At 35.5% G+C, this 24,231-nt stretch overlaps 3 protein-coding genes across 17 annotated transcripts in view; all 3 read left to right on the plus strand.

Moving 5' to 3' along the window:
• slc12a6 (solute carrier family 12 member 6) overlaps nt 1-4,646 on the plus strand; it is a 60,859-nt gene extending 56,213 nt beyond the window's left edge. Inside the window, exons 23-25 of one of the 3 annotated variants that reach the window (XM_084404974.1) lie at nt 26-252; nt 1,747-1,880; nt 2,917-4,646. In XM_084404974.1, coding sequence (XP_084261100.1) covers nt 26-252; nt 1,747-1,880; nt 2,917-3,008 — 453 coding nt within the window. In that variant the 3' untranslated portion in view covers nt 3,009-4,646. The remainder of the gene's footprint in view (nt 1-25; nt 253-1,746; nt 1,881-2,916) is intronic. The other 2 variants (XM_084404973.1, XM_084404975.1) reach the window with 2 other exon arrangements.
• Nucleotides 4,647-5,056: 410 nt separating this feature from the next.
• Nucleotides 5,057-16,069, plus strand: tox4b (TOX high mobility group box family member 4 b). Of its 13 annotated transcripts, none has more exons than XR_014626741.1 (10): nt 5,057-5,198; nt 7,037-7,147; nt 7,382-7,621; nt 9,226-9,486; nt 9,941-10,243; nt 11,530-11,610; nt 12,899-13,501; nt 13,729-13,877; nt 14,852-15,229; nt 15,267-16,068. XR_014626741.1 is itself a non-coding variant. In XM_084404266.1 (9 exons), the coding sequence occupies exons 1-9, from the start codon at nt 5,193-5,195 to the stop codon at nt 14,907-14,909; spliced, it is 1,812 nt and encodes a 603-aa protein (XP_084260392.1). In that variant the 5' UTR covers nt 5,057-5,192; the 3' UTR covers nt 14,910-16,035. The 13 variants fall into 13 exon arrangements, 8 of the variants coding, with proteins under 8 accessions (XP_084260392.1, XP_084260393.1, XP_084260387.1 ...); XR_014626742.1 differs by having other exon boundaries at nt 9,944-10,243; XR_014626743.1 differs by having other exon boundaries at nt 7,037-7,105; nt 9,944-10,243.
• A 1,478-nt stretch (nt 16,070-17,547) lies between these two features.
• The window catches only part of supt16h (SPT16 homolog, facilitates chromatin remodeling subunit), a 33,918-nt gene continuing 27,234 nt past the window's right edge, over nt 17,548-24,231 (plus strand). Inside the window, exons 1-5 of the mRNA XM_084404660.1 lie at nt 17,548-17,887; nt 18,753-18,845; nt 18,935-19,105; nt 19,925-20,077; nt 23,731-23,877. Coding sequence (XP_084260786.1) covers nt 17,822-17,887; nt 18,753-18,845; nt 18,935-19,105; nt 19,925-20,077; nt 23,731-23,877 — 630 coding nt within the window. The 5' untranslated portion in view covers nt 17,548-17,821. The remainder of the gene's footprint in view (nt 17,888-18,752; nt 18,846-18,934; nt 19,106-19,924; nt 20,078-23,730; nt 23,878-24,231) is intronic.

Genomic DNA, 24,231 nt, shown 5'->3' on the forward strand with positions numbered 1-24,231 from the left:
TGAAGCGTGTGTGTGTGTGTGTCAGGCACAGCTGGTGAAGGACAGGAACTCAATGCTGCGTCTGACGAGCATCGGCTCTGACGAGGACGACGACACCGACGGGCCGGAGAAGAGCTCGGACCACCGGCGGGTCCACATGACCTGGACCAAAGACCGCGCCCTGCAGCTGCTCAGCAACACACACACACACACACACACGGCCTCGTGCTGCAGCACACCGGAGGGCTTCAGAGACATGCTGAACATACGCCCGTGAGACGCTCACACACACACACACACACACACACTCAGACTGATACAGTGGTGCTGGAAAACTTTCTGTTTTTAGGGTGCAAATTATACTATGATTAAATACGGTAAAAAATACCGAAAAATATATATATATTTATATTTCACCTCCTTAAATTACTGTTAAAATGCTTTATGCTGTAATTTTAATGTTTATTCTTTAAGTATTTTATTTATTTATTTAAATATTTATTTTAATTATATTACTTTTATATCAAGTATTAAAATTATAAATATATTGGATTTAATAAAAAAGTATTTTTATTTATTTAAATATTTATTATTTATTTAATTGTATTACTATTATTATCAGTATATTTATAATGATTACAATTATAATTACAATTAAAATGATAAATAATTCCAAATAATAGTATGTTTTAATTATGTAATGTTTTAATAATTACTGTTAAAATGCTTTATGCTGTTATTTTAATGTTTAATGTTATAATATTTCTATTATTAAAATTACAAGTAATATTACATTATATTATAATTATTATTTACAAGTATATTTTAATATTATTTATGTTCATACAATTATATTATTTGCAGTTGCAGTAATAAATATTGTATTTATTATAATTATAATATATTATTTACATTTATTGATTTAGATTAGCGGATGCTTTTATCCAATGCGACCTGCAAACAATTCATCTTAAATATAATAGTATAATAGTAAACATATATATGTGTGTGTGTGTGTGTGTGTGTGTATATGTATAGTAAAGAATTCAATATATTTATATATTTATTAGATTTAAATATTTATGATTCTAATATTTAACTTTATATTTGCATATTTCTAATAATAATATTTGTTATTATTAAAATGACAAATGTTATAATGTAATATATTATAATGTAATATATTATAATATATGAATAAATATAATCATTTTCAATATATTTGTATATATTTAATAAATTAAAATATTTAATTTTATAATAGCATATTTATACTAATAATTATTGTTATTAAAATGGCAATGTTGTATATATATATATATAACTATTTAAATATGTATTTTATAAATTATTTTAATTTATTTATAAATATTATAATTATAATAATAATATTTGCATTTATTCATTCGGCACACTTTTATCCAAAGTGACTCACAAATGATAATTCTTAAATATAAAACAGTAAAATAAAAAATAAAAATAGTAATAGTAAATATTACAATTATAAATATATTATATTTAATAAAAACATTTTTATTTTTTTTAATTGGATTGCTTTTATATCAAATATTAAAATAATCAATATATTTAATAAAACATTTTTTAATTAATTAATTTAGATTAGATTTTATTTTAATTGTATTCCTACTATATCAGCATATTTATAATAATTACTATAATTACAAAATACTACTGTTTTATTATATCATGTTATAATAATATAATGTTTGAATATTTAAGTGTAATTAATTAGAGTATTTCTGGCAGAGATCAGTCTAATGTTCGGCGGATGCACACGGCTGTGAAACTCAACGAGGTGATCGTCAACAAGTCCCATGATGCTCGGCTGGTGCTGCTCAACATGCCCGGGCCGCCCAGGAACACGGACGGGGACGAGAACTGTATCCTTCTGCCGATCATGTCTTCTAGAATATAATAACTGTATACGTGATATCCGTGGTCAGTCGTGGGTCGTGTGTGGCATTACAGTGTTTAAAAATGGCATTAAAAAGCATTCCTGCAGAAACCCTGAATGACCGAAACACTGAGAAAATCTCCTTTAAAGGTCATTTATGTTGGCGATTGTGCAGCATTCACTCACACAAACACATGCTTCATATATTTACGGTAGGAAGTTTACAAAATATCTTCATGGATCATGATCTTTACTTAATATCCTCATGATTTTTGGCATTAAAGAAAAATCAATACAATGTATTGTTGGCTATTGCCACAGGCAGTGTCTCCTTACTGAATGAACGAGTCAGTTGAATGAATGATTCAATGACTCACTCACTCACTCATTAACAGTGACTTGTTGAATGATTCAATGACTCACTCACTCATTAACAGTGACTTGTTGAATGATTCAATGACTCACTCACTCATTAACAGTGACTTGTTGAATGATTCAATGACTCACTCACTCATTAACAGTGACTTGTTGAATGATTCAATGACTCACTCACTCACTCATTAACAGTGACTTGTTGAATGATTCAGTGACTCACTCACTCATTAACAGTGACTTGTTGAATGATTCAATGACTCACTCACTCATTAACAGTGACTTGTTGAATGATTCAATGACTCACTCACTCATTAACAGTGACTTGTTGAATGATTCAATGACTCACTCACTCATTAACAGTGACTTGTTGAATGATTCAATGACTCACTCACTCACTAACAGTGACTTGTTGAATGATTCAATGACTCACTCACTCATTAACAGTGACTTGTTGAATGATTCAGTGACTCACTCACTCATTAACAGTGACTTGTTGAATGATTCAGTGACTCACTCATTAACAGTGACTTGTTGAATGATTCAATGACTCACTCACTCATTAACAGTGACTTGTTGAATGATTCAATGACTCACTCACTGTGTCCTGTTGTTCACTTCTCCGGATGCTCCTTGACTCGTTCCCTCAGACATGGAGTTCCTGGAAGTGTTGACCGAGGGACTCGAGCGAGTCCTGCTGGTGCGCGGAGGAGGAAGTGAGGTCATCACCATCTACTCCTGAGAGCCAATCACACGGCGGCGAGAGGGATGCGTACGTCTGAGTCTGCTCGATCACTGAGGAGAATCTCTCGCCTGCGCCGTAATAATGACAATAACAATAATAATAATCATTCGACTTTAGTTTCTGCGCCGCCACAACCGTATGACAACATGCAGCAATATCTGTGCACACATATGATGTCATCGAACCAGGTGCATGTGACGGACCAATCGCGCGACTGACTCAGGGCTGAAGCGTTTGATACTGGACCTAGTGTGTGTGTGTGTGTGTGTGTGTGTGAGTGAGAGAGCAGGAGTTCAAAGGGGAATTGATATTAGAGATGACTGACTAAAGTGTAAAGTATATTTGGTATATAACAGTCGGTGTGTGTGTCACGCAGAGGATCGAGCGCTTGGAGAGTAGATGTGGACAGAATGGGGCTTTGGCTGATTTACACTGGAAGTGACGACGCCAAACCTGACATCATCAGAAATATACATTTTGACATTTGAAATTTCTGATATATATATATTTTTTTTACGAGTTCAATGTAGGAATAAATACATATACACATAAATAAACGTGGAAATAAATAAATGATTTTTTTTTTGGAAAAAAATACATTTTTACCTAAATAAGGAAATAAAAGTATCAATAAGGAACTTTTTTTTTGACATTACTTCGTTTATTTATTTATGTTTTTTTTTTTTATGTTTTTTTTTCTTGTTTATGTATGTATTTGTTGTTATGTCAGGTTTGGCGTCCCATAATGGTCACGTGACCCTGCTCGGCTCGCGTTCGTCCCGCATGGAAACCCTGAATGCGAAACAGGAGATCATCGCAGCAATACACGCATTCCCGTCCCGCGGATCCGGGTGTTTAACACTCGCTCCGGCTGTACATCCCTGCAGTGATCGTGTTTCTGTCCCGCTTTACTTGTGGAGGTTCATGCTTTTTTATTTTTTAACTTTTTATCATGAGTTGCTCATATGTTTGTGTGCAGGGATTGTGAATCTCTTTGTCACTGTTCATCATCTCAAGTGTTATCTGCTGTTTTTCTCACGTTAAATAATAATAAAACGAGTTAAACGTCTCTTTTAAATATGCAAACTCTGTGTTTGTCTTGTTTCTTATGGACAAATAAGGCTAATAGCAACAGTGGAGATTTATATTCTCATATTAATGTTTCGGATAAATATGGAATAAATGAGTAAAAACAGAACTATATTAATCTTACAGATATGATTCCCTCTACCTTGTTGTTGTTAGTGAAATATCTAATAAAATAAATAATAATTTGAGTTTAAATATCCCTCATTCTTCATTAACGGGGTCAGTATTATGGAGACCAAATGTACAAATAAATGTTTTTTTTTTTTTAAATGGCTAATAACAATTACAGCATTTGCTCAAATGTATTTTTTTTTTTTAGAAGGCATAATTTTTTATTTAACCCTCTGATTTTTTTATTTTATTTATTATTAAATGTTTTTTACTATATTTTAGTCCGATAATACTCTATTTAATATTTTGTATTTTCAGGGGTTGTTTATGGTACTAAATTGTAATTTAGTAATTAATGTAATAATTATGCGGTAGTTATAACCTATTTTTTACAGTCTATGGTTATAACATGAAATTGACTCAATATTTACGTCACATTTACCTCAGCAAAGCCATTTAATGACCACGTGACTAGAAAAAAATATCTTAGTATTTGATAAAATAATACATTTTAATATTTATGAACTATAATAAAATTAGCGTTTTACTAAATACGTGTACTATATTGCATATTGATTATATATTTTTTGCTTATAACGTTAAAATATTACATTGTTATTATAATAAATGTACATATTTCTGTCATTAAGCTCAGTTTTTCACTGATGTTTCTGACAGGACTTTGTTTGTATGATGGGTAAATACTCACAAAGCAAGATAGCTTAAATTTACACCGAACTATAAAGTATATTTATTGAAAACATCCCATATATTATATTAAAGTCTTTACGGAAGGAAAACCCCAACGGTTTCTGTAATGGGCGGGGCTCTACGTCACTTCCGCTCATCTCTAACCCGGAAGATCGGGTGCCATGATGGGCGATTTGTTTGTGTTTTTTCCGCGAGAATCGCTTTGATCGGACACACACAAACACACACACACACAAACAGAGAGAAAAGCGTGTCGATTTCAGGGCGAGTATGGAGGTAAGAAGACAAAGCTGTCAGTAGAAAGTGCTGAATGTGTGTATAAGTTAGAGCCCGAAGCATCAGTAAAAACTCATTCAGTCCCATCAGCACACTCCTCTTCAAATATCCACAATTATTCGATTAAATATACACTCATAAACACCTTAATGTATTGTAAGAATAAGCCCGGAGCCATTGAAGTATTAATTATATAGTCATGATATGGAACACGTAATGTTTTACTCTTTAATAGGCCGTGGGACATACCATTACCGCGCGCCAATGGGGGGGTTATTATTTATTAAACGACACATTTAATTACTAATAATGGTGTTTACATTCTTCTCGTTTTAGTTGTGTGTATTTACGATGTGTTTTAATACCGGTATGTTTATAAAAGAGTGTCATTTGCAGTACGCATCGCTTTATGTTATGTGTTATATCGGACCTCGTCCCCCCTCGAGTGTCAGATCCGTGATTCCGGCTCGATTGCGGTTCCTGGAGCTCGTGCACGAGCAGCGCTGAGATCAGCTGGAAAAGCGCGAGTCGATCGGATGTTTTTAAACGCACATATTTATTAACGCGTTTCAAAGCCTTCATAACAACAGCTGATTCTCTTAATTCGCGAAGAGTGTTGTTGTGTGTGTTAATGTATAACGGGTGTGTCACGTGCTGTGCTGTCATTCACCTCACGTCAATGCGGACTCGAGTCGGAATCATCAAACGCGACTGATTCAGTGTGTCTGTGTCTCGTGTTAAGAGTGTAAAATGTGTTTTAAAGGGTTGTAACTGTTGTTTTTGCATGTGATCGGAACCGCAGTGCGCGACTGCAGGCCTGAAATCGAGCGGAATGATCGAACGCGCGTGCCCGATTCAGTCCTCGTGACGTCACGGACTTCAGTGCGTTTTGACAGGTTCTCGCGTCGTTAGTTTTACGCTCCTCGGGTTTCGTAGGTCTCGGTGTCGCCGATTCACCGCGATATGGACCTGAATTTTTACGCAGATCTCTCGGACGGAAGCGGGAATCCCGGTGACCCGGAGTTCCTGGATCCGCAGGCGTTTAACGGATTCGATGCCGTGCAGAAGGTGACCGGAGCGCACGCTCATGGAAAACCTGGGAAATGTCAGGGAATTTAGTCTGATTTCTTCTGGGAAATTTATATTTTAAAGTTCCATATTTTTGTGTGTCAGAGTTGCGTGACCGTGACGTTATTATTTCTGTGAATTAATTTTAATATTAAATTGCTCTTTTTGAGGGCAGTGTCTTTAAATTATCTTTAAATAATTTTTTCCTGTTTTTTGAGGAACATCCATGAAGCTCATTTATATTTTAAATTATTTATTTTTGTATATTATTTTTTATGTTAAATTGATTTTCGTGAGTTTTTTGAAAACTTTCTATAAATTATTTCTGTGAAACAGATTTTTTTTGAAGAACATTCGAGCAACATTTTTATATTGTTATGTTTTGTATATTTGTAGATTATTTGTAATATTAAATTGCTCTTTATGAATGCAATTTCTATACATTTTCTGTAAATTATTTTCATGAAACAAGATTTTTTTGAAGAACTTTCACTCAGCTTCTATATATTTTAATTTTCGATGTTTAATTTTCCTTTATTTTTGTTTATTAAATATAAAATTTCTCCTCTCATTCTGAAAATGTGTATAGTGGTTGATTATAGTAATTTGATCATTTTATAAGTGTTTACCAGGTACTAAAATCCCCTGGGTCTGTATTAAGACATCGTTATGTTTTAATCAGTTTGCATCAGCATTCACATTATTAAAGTTCGTAATTATGAATTGATATAAGATACGTTCCTCATGTTGTGTGTTTGTGTTTTCCTCAGTTCCCAGGAGGCAATGACAACTTCCTGTCCATCAGCGACGAGGGGCATCACTTCCTGTCCTCCTCAGAGGTACGACTCTCCACGTTCCCCGCGCAAATCCAGCACGCAGAGGTGCCTCACACACATTCTCACACACACTCTCACACACACTCTCACACACACACACACACTGACCCACTCTCACACTGACCCACACTCACACTCAAACACACACTCATTATCATAACATGAATCATGTCATGATTTCAGCCTTTGGTTTTGTTGAAATGTTTAACAGTAAATCTAACAGTTTAACAGTTTAAGTCGATCATCATCGTGTGTGTGTGTTTGTGTGTGTGTGTGCAGACGTTTCACACTCCCAGTCTGGGTGACGAGGAGTTTGAGATCCCGCCGATCTCGCTGGACCCGGACTCACTCACACACACACTCACACACACAGACTCGGCTCTCGGCGTGTCTGATGTCGTGGCTCACTTCGGGGAGGGCTCCGGTGTTCCCGGGAACGCTGTGGTGGGAGGAAACGACCCGTCGTTCGCATCGACCTTCGTGAGCGCGCCGGCGCCACTGGAGCACCTGAGCCTGATGGTGCGCTCACACACACACACTCACACACACTACACTGAGCTGAACATGTGCTTAAAGGGATAGTTCACCCGAAAATGAAAATTAGCCCATGATCTACTCTCCCTCAAGCCATCCTCGGTGTATATGACATTACTCTTTCAGACGAATACAGTCAGAGTTATATAAAAAAATGTCCTGGCTCTTCCAAGCTTTATAATGGAAGTGAATGGCCGTTTCTGTTTTAAAGTCCATAAAAGTGCATCTATCCATGATAAAAGTGCGTCTATCCATCATAAAAGTGCATCTATCCATGATAAAAGTACATCTATCCATCATAAAAGTGCGTCTATCCATCATAAAAGTGCATCTATCCATCATAAATGTGCATCTGTCCATCATAAAAGTGCATCTATCCATGATAAAAGTGCATCTCTCCATCATAAAAGTGCATCTATCCATGATAAAAGTGCATCTATCATGATAAAAGTGCATCAATCCATCATAAAAGTGCATCTATCCATGATAAAAGTGCATCTATCCATGATAAAAGTGCATCAATCCATCATAAAAGTGCATCAATCCATGATAAAAGTGCATCTATCCATGATAAAAGTGCATCTATCCATGATAAAAGTGCGTCTATCCATCATAAAAGTGCATCTATCCATGATAAAAGTACATCTATCCATGATAAAAGTGCATCTATCCATCATTAAAGTGCATCTATCCATCATAAAAGTGCATCTCTCCATCATAAAAGTGCATCTATCCATCATAAAAGTGCATCTCTCCATCATAAAAGTGCATCTATCCATGATAAAAGTGCATCTCTCCATCATAAAAGTGCATCTATCCATCATAAAAGTGCATCTATCCATCATAAAAGTGCATCTATCCATCATAAAAGTGCATCTATCCATCATAAAAGTGCATCTATCCATCATAAGTGATTTTCAGATTTAGTTTGTGCGCAGTACCAAACGCTTCCACTAGAGGACAACCAGACTCCATCACTGCCCATATAAGGGCGCCTTCATTTCCATATGTGGTTTGAGTTATCTGAACCATACATTTCTATAATTTTAAATTTCCAATAATTTTAAAGTAAACATCCTATTCTGAAGTAGTATGGGAAGTTTGGCAGAATTTTATATGAATTCGGCCTCTAATAAACGCAGAAAAACACGTATGTGCCGCATCACAAATATTTTTTTCCGTTATATTTAAAACATCGTTTTAAATTGAACATCCTCGTTAAATTGAATGGATGTTATCTTTTGAACTCTTGACATAGAAACAAACCGAGATTTCTACCAATCTTTCATGATTTTTCATGTTCATCACTATTTCAAAAGATAGGCCTGAACACGCCTGATGAGTATGAAATATTCTTGTTGCAAACTGATCAATTACGGCTCCTCTGTAATATATTTAAAAAAACTGTCACAAAATATGAAAACTAGAGACTGTAAGCTTTCAAATGATATATAGTTTGTCAATATTACTTTAGGTTTTTACTTGGATATTATTGTTTTAAATGTATAATGGCAAACGTCACATGCATTAATATGTTCTTAATATGAATTTTCCAGGAGAATTAATGTTTTATGTTTTTCCCACTGCAGGATCTCGGCCATCCGATTGGTTCTCAGTTCAGTAGCTCTTCTCCGATGACCATCGACGTCCCTCTGAGTGACATGAACCACGGCCTGTTGGGCCACAACCAGCTGACCACCATCGACCAATCAGAGCTCAGCGCGCAGCTCGGCCTGAGTCTAGGGGGCGGAGCCATCCTGCCCCGCCCACAGTCACCTGACCAGCCGCTGTCCGCCACCGACTCGCCGTCTGACTCGCTGCACGACGACGACATGGACGATTTCAGACGGGTGGGTTTTGCGTTTGCCACCATCTTTTTTTGTTTATTTATTAATGAGGTTTCTGTCAGTTTCCATTTTTAATTATCGGCATTGGTAGTTTTTCTATGTGGCCGATCGGTCTGAGTTGGGACTTTTATTTTGACATTTAAAGTTTACATTTGTTCATTTTACAGATTTTTTTTTTTCAAGCTTAAATTATTGTGTTCATTTTTAATTATCGGCATTGGGACTTTTATTCTGACATTCAAGTTTTTTTTTTTTTTTTTTAATTAATTAAATCAATATGGGTCGACCAATATTTCGATCAATCTTACGGAAAATTTTTGGGAGTGCAAAACGTTCTTGACTATTCTTACATTGTGAAGATTTTTATCCTTGCGAATGTTTGTTGAATGTGTCAGAACTGATCTCTGTTTCCCGTTCCCGCTCGTCTCTCCCCGTGTGTCGTGTCTCTCCGGCTCAGAAGAGCGTTCTGGTGGATTCTCCGGTGTCTCTGTCCGTGTCTCCGGGCGTTATCGCTCTCTCTCCGTCTCTGCCGGACCATCCCGTCCCAGCATCCTCTGCTCCCGTACGCAAAGGAGTCGGCGGGAAGAAGGGCCGGAAGAAGAAAGACCCGAACGAGCCACAGAAACCCGTGTCGGCGTACGCGCTGTTCTTCCGGGACACACAGGCCGCCATTAAAGGCCAGAATCCCAACGCCACGTTCGGAGAGGTTTCCAAGATCGTCGCCTCCATGTGGGATAGTTTGGGAGAAGAGCAGAAACAGGTACAAACATGCATTTGTTTACAGAAATATCTCAACAAGATGGACTAATGTTAAGGGGTTAAGAACATTTTGTCTTTAGAACTAGCCTAATGGTTGACTGATATATCAGCCGATATTTGGCATTTTTAATGATCGGCATTGGTAGTTTTTCTATGTGTCTGAGATGGGACTTTTATTTTGACACTTAAAGTTTAAATGGTTTTATTTTACAGAATTATTTTTTAATCAAGTTCAAATTATTGTATTTTTTTATTATCGGCACTGGTAGTTTTTCAATGTGGCTGATGAGTCTAAGATGGGACTTTTATTTTGATATTTAAAGTTTAAATTATTTTACAGATTTATTTTCTAAGCAAGTTCAAATTATTGTATTTTTTATTATCGGCATTGGTAGTTTTTCAATGTGGCTGATGTGCCTGAGATGGGACTTTTATTTTGACATTTAAAGTTTAAATGGTTTTATTTTACAGATTTATTTTTTAATCAAGTTCAAATTATTTTTATTTTTTATTATCGGCATTGGTAGTTTTTCAATGTGGCTGATGTGTCTGAGATGGGACTTTTATTTTGACATTTAACGTTTAAATGGTTTTATTTTACAGATTTATTTTTTAATCAAGTTCAAATTATTTTTATTTTTTATTATCGGCATTGGTAGTTTTTCAATGTGGCTGATGTGTCTGAGATGGGACTTTTATTTTGACATTTAAATTTTTTTTTTTTTAAGAAGTTCAACGAGATGGACAAACGAGTGCATTTGAGTGTTCAGACTCACACACACACACACACACGGATCAAAATCCTAATGTTTTTCCTTCAAAGTTCAAATTATTGTATTTTTTATTATCGGCATTGGTAGTTTTTCAATGTGGCTGATGTGCCTGAGATGGGACTTTTATTTTGACATTTAAAGTTTAAATGGTTTTATTTTACAGATTTATTTTTTAATCAAGTTCTCATTATTTTCATTTTTAATTATCGGCATTGGTAGTTTTTCAATGTGGCTGATGTGTCTGAGATGGGACTTTTATTTTGACATTTAACGTTTAAATGGTTTTATTTTACAGATTTATTTTTTAATCAAGTTCAAATTATTTTTATATTTTATTATCGGCATTGGTAGTTTTTCAATGTGGCTGATGTGTCTGAGATGGGACTTTTATTTTGACATTTAATTTTTTTTTTTTTTTAAGAAGTTCAACGAGATGGACAAACGAGTGCATTTGAGTGTTCAGACTCACACACACACACACACGGATCAAAATCCCAATGTTTTTCCTTCCCAGGTGTACAAGAGGAAGACGGAAGCGGCAAGGAAGGAGTATCTGAAGGCGCTGGCCGCTTATAAAGCCAATCAGCTGTCGCAGGTACAGGACACGCTCCAGTGCGCGGGATTTAAAGGCCTTGTTTATTATCGCCCGTCTCGGCTGATCAGATCTGAAGAACGACTCTGCGTTTACTCCTGTACTCAAACCTGGACGTTTAATAGCAGGGATGAATCATGTGACTTCAGTTGTTTCATTCCATTTCTGTAGTTGCAAATGTTGCATTTTGAGACAGACAAGGAAAAATTAAATCGATTACATCGTAACGATGCCAGTAGGTGGCAACAAGTGACTGTGTGAAGTGAAGTGTGTTTGTCATTGAATCATTCATTCAAGAGATTTGTTCAAAAACGCTACTGCTGCGTCTCCATTCGCCTACTTATTCTACGCCCTAAAAGTATTAACTCTTTTTGTGAAGATAAAGTAGACACTTCTGAGTGTGTAGCAGAAGAGTAGACGAGCTTTGGGACGTACTATCACATCACACAGTTGCGTCTTTAACGGTTGCTCTCGGTCGCTTAGTTACACGCACCTGTCAATCATGTCAAAGATAAAATCCTCCACATTTAATTCAATTTCCTGCTGTATTGGAGAGAGCTGACCGTTCACAAAGACCTGCCCCCTTTAGTTACTGTTGCTATGACAACGTGCTGACGGACAGGACAGCGCAGGTTTCGTACTTTTGATATGAAACTAAGTCTCAACTTTCAAATTTGGTCATTTTTTTAAAAGAAATGTAAACAATAAATACGGTTTTGTGACTCTTTAATGTGTCTGACAGATCGCTCCGTTAAAGCGGCTCGTGAACCGATCATCTCTTCCGTAAAGTTAATTTACAGCATCAAATAAACATGATGAACATCAGAAGGAATGTTGTTTTAACCGCGGAAAGACGTCAGGACACGCCGCTTTTCAAGTTCAAATCCTGCAACGTTGTCTACTAACTAATCTACTAACTCTCCTGACTGCTGTCGGATTGGGCGGATGGCGGATTATGATTGGTCAGATCGCCTGTCAATCAAACTCCCTGTGGTGAATTGCAGTAGTGCGTTGATCTGCAGTCGCGGGTATTTCATGTGGAGACTCTCCTTAAATTCATGCAAAGCGCAGTGGGTTGTGGGTAATATTTTGTCAGAACCTCAAGTAGTTTACATGTTATTTTGTTCAGTTGTCTGAGAGAATCACTATTTGAAACACACACAGAAATCGTAATTCCTCAGTGTATCCGGAATCTGTGTTTATAAAGCATTTTAGAAAACCATGTGACTTGACTAGTTGTTAAATGCAGTCAGTTAGTAAAATGACATCTGTGTTTTGTTTCCCGCTGCAGCCGACTATAGAAGTGTTAGACGCCCCCCCGTCTCCTCCACCCGTAGCTCCGCCTCCCGACCCCACGCCTGCCGCCCCCCCGCCGCGCTCCTCCCGCATCCCCGTCCACGCGCCCGACAACAACACCATCACCAACATCTGCACGTCCAACATCATCTTAGACCTGCCGCAGGTGACGACGCGCTCGCGCACGGGCGCGCACAAGACCCCGCCCCCTGCCCCGCCCACTCAGAAGACCCCGGCCCCGCCCACCGTCAGCAAGATCATCATCTCCAGGCAGCAGCTTCAGTCGCCCCGCCAGCCGCCGCCCCTCCAGCAGATGCAGAACACGCCTCCCCCCCCGCGGCTGCAGCAGATGGTGCACTCCCAGGCTCCGCCCCCTCTGCTAGCAAAACCGCGTGGAGCCGCCGCCCTCGCGGGACAGGTGGTTGCCACGGCGCCGCCGCCGCCTCTGCAGATCAAGATCGTCCCGCAGAGCGACGCCAGCGCTCCGATAATCGTGACGCCGCTCGCATCGTCGGCCGCCGCCGCGCTGGAGGTGCCGCCACCCGCCATCGTCACCACCCTGTCGCCGTCGGCAACGGAGGACGCGGCGGAGGAAGCGGTGAGTCCGAACATTCAATTCCGAATGGAAGTTTTATTTATTGTTTTTCAGTTGTTTGGTTGGCGAAGTGAGTCGATGCAAACTGACAATGAAATAAATCATTTAAAAATAAAACGCTTTCTAAAAATGCACTAAATCATAAAAAAATATTTGTATTTTATTTTATGGTTTAATTGAGTTTAGAAAGTGTTTTATTATTATGTGTTTTTATTCTGCTAATTGTTTAGATGGAGGTGGAGCTCAGTGTTTCTCCGGCTCCTGCAGACGCTCCCGGTGTGTGTGTGTGTGTCCGCGCCGGCTGCAACAACCCGCCTATAGAGAGCAAAGACTGGGACCGAGAGTATTGCAGCAACGAGTGTGTGGCCACCCACTGCAGGTACACTCACTCACTCACTCACTCACTCACTCACTCACTCACTCACTCACTCACTCACTCACTCACTCACTCACTCACTCACTCACTCACTCACACACACACACACACACACACACACTCTTACACACACACACTCACTCTCTCACACACACACACACTCACTCACTCACTCACTCACTCACACACTCTCTCTTACACACACACACACTCACTCTCACACACGCATTGCAGGTACACACACACACACACACATACACTCTCATACACTCACACACAGCTCTTCTCAAACTTTTAAAAACATTAAAGGGATACTCCACTTTTTTTGGAAATAGGCTCATTTTACATCAAACAGTTGAGTTTTACCGATGCTAATGGTCTTGTCCGATTCAATGATCTATGCTAAGCTATGCTAAAAGTGGTACCGTCAGACCCGGAGATCGGCTGAATGGATTCGAAAACGGTAAAACTCAACTGTTTAACTCTGGGGGGGTTGTAAAATGAGCCTATTTCCAAAAAAAGTAGAGTATCCCTTTAAGTCTGAGCAATATATAAAATATTTAAAATTGTTTAGTGCAAATTCAAAATGAAATTCATCATAAATATTGGGTTTGTTTAATGCACGTTTATTATTCAGTCAGTCGCTTCATTTCAAACAAGAGGCAGAAAACCGTCCTCATGAATTCAGTATTAACTCTATTAATTCATATTCCTGATCTGATTGTGACCCATTCATCATTTACGATATTCCTGAAGAAAACATTGCTGTTAATAATCAAACATTTAATAACTTGCGTCGCCTCTTTCAGCTGATGTCATCAATCGCATTTATTATTGATTCCGCTTCATATAAAGACTCTTTCAGCATCCAATCAGGTGATCAGGATCAGATCCAGGAAACGCATCACATTATGGAAGTGAACCGTCTGAAGTGATGATGTAGTGATCATGTGATGTTGATGTCATCTCTCCTGCAGGGACGTGTTCATGGCCTGGTGTGCGATCAGAGGACAGAACTCCACCACCGTCACATAGACTGTCCTCAGATCAGTGCAGACCCACAGACTCAATCATGGCTTTCTCACACTAACTACTTTAGGAGAAAAATATGAGTATTTAAATGATTTAATTAAGGTAAGTGTGTATCTGAAGGTGTTTGTGAAACACCGTCCAGAAACGGTTCATGAGCTGCGCTCGTGTGTGTGTGTGTGTGCGTACAGGATGTTCTGAATCACGAAAGACTGTATTAAAACCACGAGTTGAATTTCCCGCTCGACTGTATTTTAAACGAGACTTTGATCTTCCGGCTCTTCCAAACATTGACCACAGCGGCTACGGTTTATGCCCAGAATTCCGTGGTTGCTATGGTTTCCAGCTACTGTCTATGCCCAGAATTCCGTGGTTGCTATGGTTACCAGCTACTGTCTATGCCCAGAATTGTGTGGTTGCTATGGTTACCAGCTACTGTCAATGCCCAGAATTCCGTGGTTGCTATGGTTACCAGCTACTGTCTATGCCCAGAATTCCGTGGTTGCTATGGTTACCAGCTACTGTCTATGCCCAGAATTCCGTGGTTGCTATGGTTACCAGCTACTGTCTATGCCCAGAATTCCGTGGTTGCTATGGTTACCAGCTACTGTCTATGCCCAGAATTCCGTGGTTGCTATGGTTACCAGGTACTGTCTATGCCCAGAATTCCGTGGTTGCTATGGTTACCAGCTACAGTAGAGATTCCGCACAATGACAAACGTTCTAAAAACCGGTTTGAGATTTCCTATTTATTGTGATTTTGTTATATTGTACATTTAAGTTGATGCATTTGGCAGACGCTTTTATCCATTGCATTTGATTAGTTCATACATTCCCTGGGAATCCATCCCGTGACCTGGAAAAAGAAATGGGAAAAGGTTGGTTTACTATAGTACTTTTTTGCTTTACTATCTTTTTACATCATCAGGAGTAAAACAGACTGTGATGCTGTGGGACAGAAAACAGTGGAGTGTATATTAGGGAAATGTACAGGAAAAGACATCATACTTTTAACTGCGCATGAAAATATTTCGATTTTTATTCACTACTTTTTGGACTGTTGTATCATCATCATCATCATCATCATCATCATCTCAGTTCTGTTGAGGAGTTTATCTGATCAATCAAATGGAAAAAATGAAATAAAAGACATGAAATAAGACCGTGACGTGTTTGTTGTGCTTCTCTATCTATAATCGGTGTGATTCTTCAGGTGAAACCGACACAGAAATGCTTTGCCTTTTAAATGACTAATTATAATAGTTAAACGGGAAGTTGTCACAATAATGATCAGAATCTTTGATTTCATAAACCGTTTTATCCAGCAGTGGTTTAACACGTAATTATTCAAATTGTTAAACTAGTGTAAATTCTGTCCTTAAAGCTGAAAATCAGTATCATATTTATGTAACTGGTTGTTGTTAAATTTTTCATATTTTGTAATATATGCTGGGTAAAAACCACAGACCTTTTCTGGTTATTGACATCTATGGTTATGGTTATGATGGAGAATTGACATGTGAGAAACCGTTTATACATGACAAATCATTTTACATCTGACTAATTTCTTTTAGGTGTCATTACATAAAATATGTTTTATAAACAAACTCTATAATACAAACTCTGAAATCACATTTAGACAGAGGTATCAGTAACTTGCAAATTATTACTAATATATATATATATTGTTACGGCCCTTAATCTAATTTGGCTCTTTCAAAACACACAAAAGACAAGGACCGAGGAATATATATATATATATATATATATATATATATATAAATTAGTATGATTTAATTTATAAAATAATCTAACTTAATTAAAATACTCAAAAAGCCTAAAAGAACTGAAATCATATTTATATATTTTCCCTCAGTTCCTATTGATTTTATTGAAGAATGTAGTTCTTGAAACTTGTGTAATTGCACAATTAATTGAGGTTAATTTACCTATTTTTATACTATATATGTATCATATTATGATCGGTTAGTATACGTATATATGACAAAAAGTTATTTAAAAAAGAACATCTTATTAATCTAAAATTGCGCTGTATGCAACTTGGTCTGAGAAAAACCACGTGCTCTGATGGAATTCGCGCGCTTTTGAATGACACTAGATGGCGGGAAAAAAAGGCCGTGCGCGCGGACTGCTAGAACGCGGTGATGTGCGGAGGAAGCCGGAGCAAAGCATGTGACCTCAACGGCGGGATTTCATTGGTCGGTAACCTGATGACGTGACCGTCAGGGCGGGAGTTTCTGTGAGGGAGGAAAACAAAAGCCATAATAAATACTCTGGTGTCTTTTTATATATCGGATATATAGTTAATAAATGAACACAGGTGTACGACTTGTTCAGTTTTTAATCCATTTTAAACGTATCATTCGCGCATTTTTAGTTCAAAATAATAATAATAATAATAAACAAATCACCTATAAATACACAAAATGGCAGCTTAAATAAATAAATAAATATATACACGGCACAAAGAAATTAATACAACATATTCAAACGAATACAAATAGGTAATTAAAAATGAATACCATGTTAAAAAATAAAATAAATAAAAATTAAATAGATGCATACCGAGCAGAAAGAGGGAGGAGCTAAAGATAACACACATGCGTGTTTTAACATGATATATTCACATCATCATCATCACCACCACAGACCGAACGAGCACTGAAAATAATACATTTTAAAGAAGAATAACCGTCTTTTTAATAGACACTTTTGAAAAATTAGTATTATTGAAAAATATTTTTTTCATATTTTCGTTCATTTTGCGTTAGTTGTTGTGCTATCGTCCGATAGAGAGTAGAACTAGTGAAAATCACACGAGAGAGAGTGTGTGTGTGTGTATAAGTGTGTGTTCTCTCAGTGTGTGAGTGTGTGTGTGTGTGTGTTGATGTGATATTATGGCGGTGAATCTGGATAAAGACGCGTTTTATCGCCGCATCAAGCGACTCTACGGCAACTGGAAGGTACAGAGAACTCTACGCCTGTCATAAACATCACTAACTCGAGAATATTCGATCATATTTATTCATGTGTGATGTGTTTAAACGCATATGTGATGCTGGAAATCCTCACACACACACATACATAGACACACACACATACACGTTCTCAGGCCTCATTTCCATATAACTGTTATACAAACACACTCAATCGACTCCGTGTGTATCGGACAGTCTGTAAATGTGGTTTATTGTTTTCTTTTCTTCGCGAAATCGCTGGAGTTTGTGGTTATTTCGTAGCGTTTATGTGTGATTAGCACAGCGGCTAATGTGTTAGCTTGCTAGCATACAATGTTTTCACTCCATTTCCGCTCGGCTTTTATTCACGTTTGTGAAGTAAATCTAATACCAACCAGACTTTGTGTTTCAGTAAATGTTTATCACATAAAAGTTTAATTTGGATGGCAAACATTTGTCTGATGTAGCATGTAGCTGTGGGCTAGCTTATATTGGGACATGCTGCAGGTGGGAAAGAGATGATGATGATTATTATTATTAGTTATTTTTTGTTTACATTACATCAAACAATAAAAGGCTATATATTTTTTCTTTACTTCTAGCACTCTTACATTGTTTGGAAAATGTTTATCCTAATACTTCTGAATATAGAAGTTCTGCAGAAAGTTCTTTTGTAGTTATTTATTGTTTAGAAAATTTGGTAACATTTTATTTTACAGTGTCATTGTTACATAGCTTGTACCAAAAGTTTGAAAGATAACCGTATATAGTACTTAAAAACTTGCTTTGGAAAAGTTTTGAATGGCGAGGGCTGTTTCTCATAACTCTTTATGATATAATTCTGCACCATAACCCTGTTTCTCCATCACAGAAAGGTGAAGATGAGTTCGGGAAGGTGGACGCCATCGTCGTGTCTGTTGGAGTCGATGAGGAGATCGTCTACGCCAAATCTACTGCGCTTCAGGTACAATAAAATACCGTAATTAAATATCATCATTACAGCTCAATAATCATAATCAATAATCCTCATGTTGTTGTCTCTCTCTCTGGCAGACGTGGCTGTTTGGCTACGAGCTCACCGACACTATAATGGTGTTCTGTGAGACCAAGATCATTTTTCTGGCCAGTAAGAAGAAAGTGGAGTTCCTGAAGCAGGTCGCCGTAACCAAGGGCAACGAGAACGCAAACGGGATTCCTCCAATCACGCTGCTCGTCCGGGAAAAGGTATTGCACGCGATTGGACGAAAAACTGGCGTCGCGACTTTTCGTTTTTTTAGCGATATATAATGAAAAAAAAAAGACTTTCATAGCTGTATTTGGAAAGAATAAATCATTTTAGAGTTATGTATTTTAATATACATAATTATATAGTATATATGTGTAATATACTATATTGTACTTTAAATAAATTTTTTTATATATATAATAAAAAACGTGAAAAGTTACTTAACTCTGATTTTCTTTTTTATAATCCATCGTGACTCAAAGTATATTTTTCTAGTGTAGAATTTTATTTTTTTTAAATGTAATGTAAAATTAATTTATAATTTTTTTTAAATAAAATGTATTTTAAATGAAAAATTTTTCATTTGAGTGTTCATAGGCCACATAAAATATGTAAAAATACTAAAGACTATAAAATGTTATAATTATATTGTGATTAATATAAGTAAATGGCAAAATAAAGAAAAAATTAGTAATAAAAAAAGTTATTTAACTGTAAAATTATGATACTTTCCAGCAAATAAAAATATGCGCTGCTGATTTCGAAAGTGAAGCTCGGCACTGTGTTCGTTTACACGCATGAAAACGCTAGTGCATATATTAGGTTAAATCACAGTCTGTGTGTTTTGACAACCACATAAGCCGTATGTGTATATGTGTATATATATGTATATGTGTGTATATATATATATATATATATATATATATATGCAGCCACATTTGCACATATCATACTTTACGAACTAACGTGTGTGTCCATCAGATAAACATCATCGATCTGAAACGCCTATAACGTGTTTAAATGTGATTGTGTGACAGAACGAGAGCAACAAGGTGAACTTTGAGAAGATGATCGAAGCCATTCGTGGAAGTAAAGAGGGCAAGACAGTCGGCGTGTTCATCAAGGACAAATTCCCCGGAGAATACATGAAGAACTGGAGCGACATGATCACGGACGAGGCCTTGGAGAAGGTCAGATCCGGTTACGCCTCCTGTGTCTTCAACACTGTGTTTTTAATCACACAATGAAAACAATATTTTAAATCAGTGTTATTATAATATTATTAACATAGTTATTTTTATATTTATAGTTTTAGTTCAAGTTTTAGTCATTACGTGCCGTACTAAACATTGAGATTGAGACTGTCATGCCGTTGTTGTGATTGTGATGAAATAAATTAGGGATGCTCAATATATCGGCCACCATATCGGTATCGGCCGATATATGATCATTTTTTATGATATCGTTATCGGCCAGATAACATATGGCCGATATATTAAAGTCGATAAATAATGTATTATTTCCTTCAGCTGAGACTCTTCAGATGCGCACTGTTCAACATGATGGGTTTGAATTGTGTGAAAAATGAATGAAATCACTTCAAAAAGTAAAAAAATACAGTAAAGTAGTGCAAGTCTGTCATATCGGCTACATAAAATTATCATGAGAACATCATAATAGTGTGTTTGGGACATGGCTTTTAATGGTGAGACTTTTGTTTTTGTAATCAGGCTCTCAAAATGTATATAAACATTTGGATTTAGATTTATCTGCAATATATATATCGGTTATCGGCTTTCAAAATAAATAATTATCAGTTATCGGCTTTCAAAATAAATAATTATCAGTTATCGGCTTTCAAAATAAAGAATTATTAGTTATCGGCTTTCAAATAAAAAGAATTATCAGTTATCGGCTTTTAAATAAAAAGAATTATCAGTTATCGGCTTTCAAATAAAAAGAATTATCAGTTATCGGCTTTTAAATAAAAACAATTATCAGTTATCGGCTTTTAAATAAAAAGAATGATCAGTTATCGGCTTTCAAATAAAAAGAATTATCAGTTATCGGCTTTCAAAATAAAGAATGATCAGTTATCGGCTTTTAAATAAAAAGAATGATCAGTTATCGGCTTTTAAATAAAAAGAATTATCAGTTATCGGCTTTCAAATAAAAAGAATTATCAATGATCAGTTATCGGCTTTTAAATAAAAATAATTATCAGTTATCGGCTTTTAAATAAAAATAATTATCAGTTATCGGCTTTTAAATAAAAAGAATTATCAATGATCAGTTATCGGCTTTTAAATAAAAAGAATTATCAGTTATCGGCTTTAGAATAAAAAGAATTATCAGTTATTGGCTTTAGAATAAAAAGAATGATCAGTTATCGGCTTTTGAATAAAAAGAATTATCAGTTATCGGCTTTTGAATAAAAAGAATTATCAGTTATCGGCTTTTGAATAAAAAGAATTATCAGTTATCGGCTTTTGAATAAAAAGAATTATCAGTTATCGGCTTTCAAATAAAAAGAATTATCAGTTATCGGCTTTTAAAATAAAGAATGATCAGTTATCGGCTTTTAAATAAAAAGAATTATCAGTTATCGGCTTTTAAATAAAAAGAATTATCAGTTATCGGCTTTCAAATAAAAAGAATTATCAGTTATCGGCTTTCAAATAAAAATAATTATTAGTTATCGGCTTTCAAATAAAAAGAATGATCAGTTATCGGCTTTTAAAATAAAGAATGATCAGTTATCGGCTTTTAAATAAAAAGAATGATCAGTTATCGGCTTTTAAATAAAAAGAATTATCAGTTATCGGCTTTCAAATAAAAAGAATTATCAGTTATCGGCTTTTAAAATAAAGAATTATCAGTTAACGGCTTTTAAATAAAAAGAATTATCAGTTATCGGCTTTCAAATAAAAATAATTATTAGTTATCGGCTTTCAAATAAAAAGAATGATCAGTTATCGGCTTTTAAAATAAAGAATGATCAGTTATCGGCTTTTAAATAAAAAGAATGATCAGTTATCGGCTTTTAAATAAAAAGAATTATCAGTTATCGGCTTTCAAATAAAAAGAATGATCAGTTATCGGCTTTTAAATAAAAAGAATTATCAGTTATCGGCTTTCAAATAAAAAGAATTATCAGTTATCGGCTTTTAAAATAAAGAATTATCAGTTAACGGCTTTTAAATAAAAAGAATTATCAGTTATCGGCTTTCAAATAAAAATAATTATTAGTTATCGGCTTTCAAATAAAAAGAATGATCAGTTATCGGCTTTTAAATAAAAAGAATGATCAGTTATCGGCTTTTAAATAAAAAGAATTATCAGTTATCGGCTTTCAAATAAAAAGAATTATCAGTTATCGGCTTTTAAAATAAAGAATTATCAGTTAACGGCTTTTAAATAAAAAGAATTATCAGTTATCGGCTTTCAAATAAAAAGAATTATCAGTTATCGGCTTTTAAATAAAAAGAATTATCAGTTATCGGCTTTTAAATAAAAAGAATGATCAGTTATCGGCTTTTAAAATAAAGAATTATCAGTTATCGGCTTTCAAATAAAAAGAATTATCAGTTATCGGCTTTCAAATAAGAATTATTTAAATAAAAAGAATTATCAGTTATCGGCTTTCAAATAAAAAGAATTATCAGTTATCGGCTTTCAAATAAAAAGAATTATCAGTTATCGGCTTTTAAAATAAAGAATGATCAGTTATCGGCTTTTAAATAAAAATAATTATCAGTTATCGGCTTTTAAATAAAAATAATTATCAGTTATCGGCTTTCAAATAAAAAGAATTATCAGTTATCAGCTTTCAAATAAAAAGAATTATTTAAATAAAAATAATTATCAGTTATCGGCTTTCAAATAAAAATAATTATCAGTTATCGGCTTTCAAATAAAAATAATTATCAGTTATCGGCTTTTAAATAAAAATAATTATCAGTTATCGGCTTTCAAATAAAGAATTATTTAAATAAAAAGAATTATCAGTTATCGGCTTTCAGATAAAAATAATTATCAGTTATCGGCTTTTAAATAAAAATAATTATCAGTTATCGGCTTTCAAATAAAAATAATTATCAGTTATCGGCTTTCAAATAAAAAAATATTTAAATAAAAATAATTATCAGTTATCGGCTTTCAAATAAAAATAATTATCAGTTATCAGCTTTTAAATAAAAAGAATTATCAGTTATCGGCTTTCAAATAAAAAGAATTATCAGTTATCGGCTTTCAAATAAAGAATTATTTAAATAAAAAGAATGATCAGTTATCGGCTTTCAAATAAAAAGAATGATCAGTTATCGGCTTTCAAATAAAAAGAATTATCAGTTATCGGCTTTCAAATAAAAAAATATTTAAATAAAAATAATTATCAGTTATCGGCTTTCAAATAAAAATAATTATCAGTTATCGGCTTTCAAATAAAAAGAATTATCAGTTATCGGCTTTCAAATAAAAAGAATTATCAGTTATCGGCTTTCAAATAAAAAGAATTATCAGTTATCGGCTTTCAAATAAAAAGAATTATCAGTTATCGGCTTTCAAATAAAAAGAATTATCAGTTATCGGCTTTCAAATAAAAAGAATTATCAGTTATCGGCTTTCAAATAAAAAGAATGATCAGTTATCGGCTTTTAAATAAAAAGAATTATCAGTTATCGGCTTTCAAATAAAAAGAATTATCAGTTATCGGCTTTTAAATAAAAACAATTATCAGTTATCGGCTTTTAAATAAAAAGAATTATCAGTTATCGGCCGAAATGTTCCTGTCTGTTTATCCCTGAAATGAAACGTGTCGACTGCTCTTGCGTTGGCGTGTCAGGTGGACATCAGCACAGTGGTGGCGTATACGATGGCGGTGAAGGAGGACGGAGAGCTGGTGCTCATGAAGAAAGCGGCCGCCATCACCAGTGACGTCTTCACCAAGTTCTTCAAGGAGAGAGTGATGGAGATCGTGGACGCCGACGAGGTTTGTTCACGCACACTATCCCTCGTGTAGCGCAGAGGTCTGGAGTACCGTAAGCTTGCAGCTCCTCTGGTTTGCTTAAACACAGTTGGATGTGATAGATGAACATGATTCATTTCATATTTTATTCACACAAGTTTGTTCTGTATGGATATATACATTATTAATTTTATATGTGCAGTTCTTAAATTTGATTGTAAATATTCTGCAGATACACTATGCAGTCAAACCAAACATTATTCAGACACCAGAGATCATGTGTGATATAGTTCACTAGTGTGATCAGGACACTATAGTTCATTTCTGTGAGTGAGGAGAGCAAAATACAGTAAACTGTGACATATTATACCCAAACAC

The sequence above is a fragment of the Rutilus rutilus genome, assembly GCF_951802725.1.
Source record: "Rutilus rutilus genome assembly, chromosome: 3".
Taxonomy (NCBI): domain Eukaryota; kingdom Metazoa; phylum Chordata; class Actinopteri; order Cypriniformes; family Leuciscidae; genus Rutilus; species Rutilus rutilus.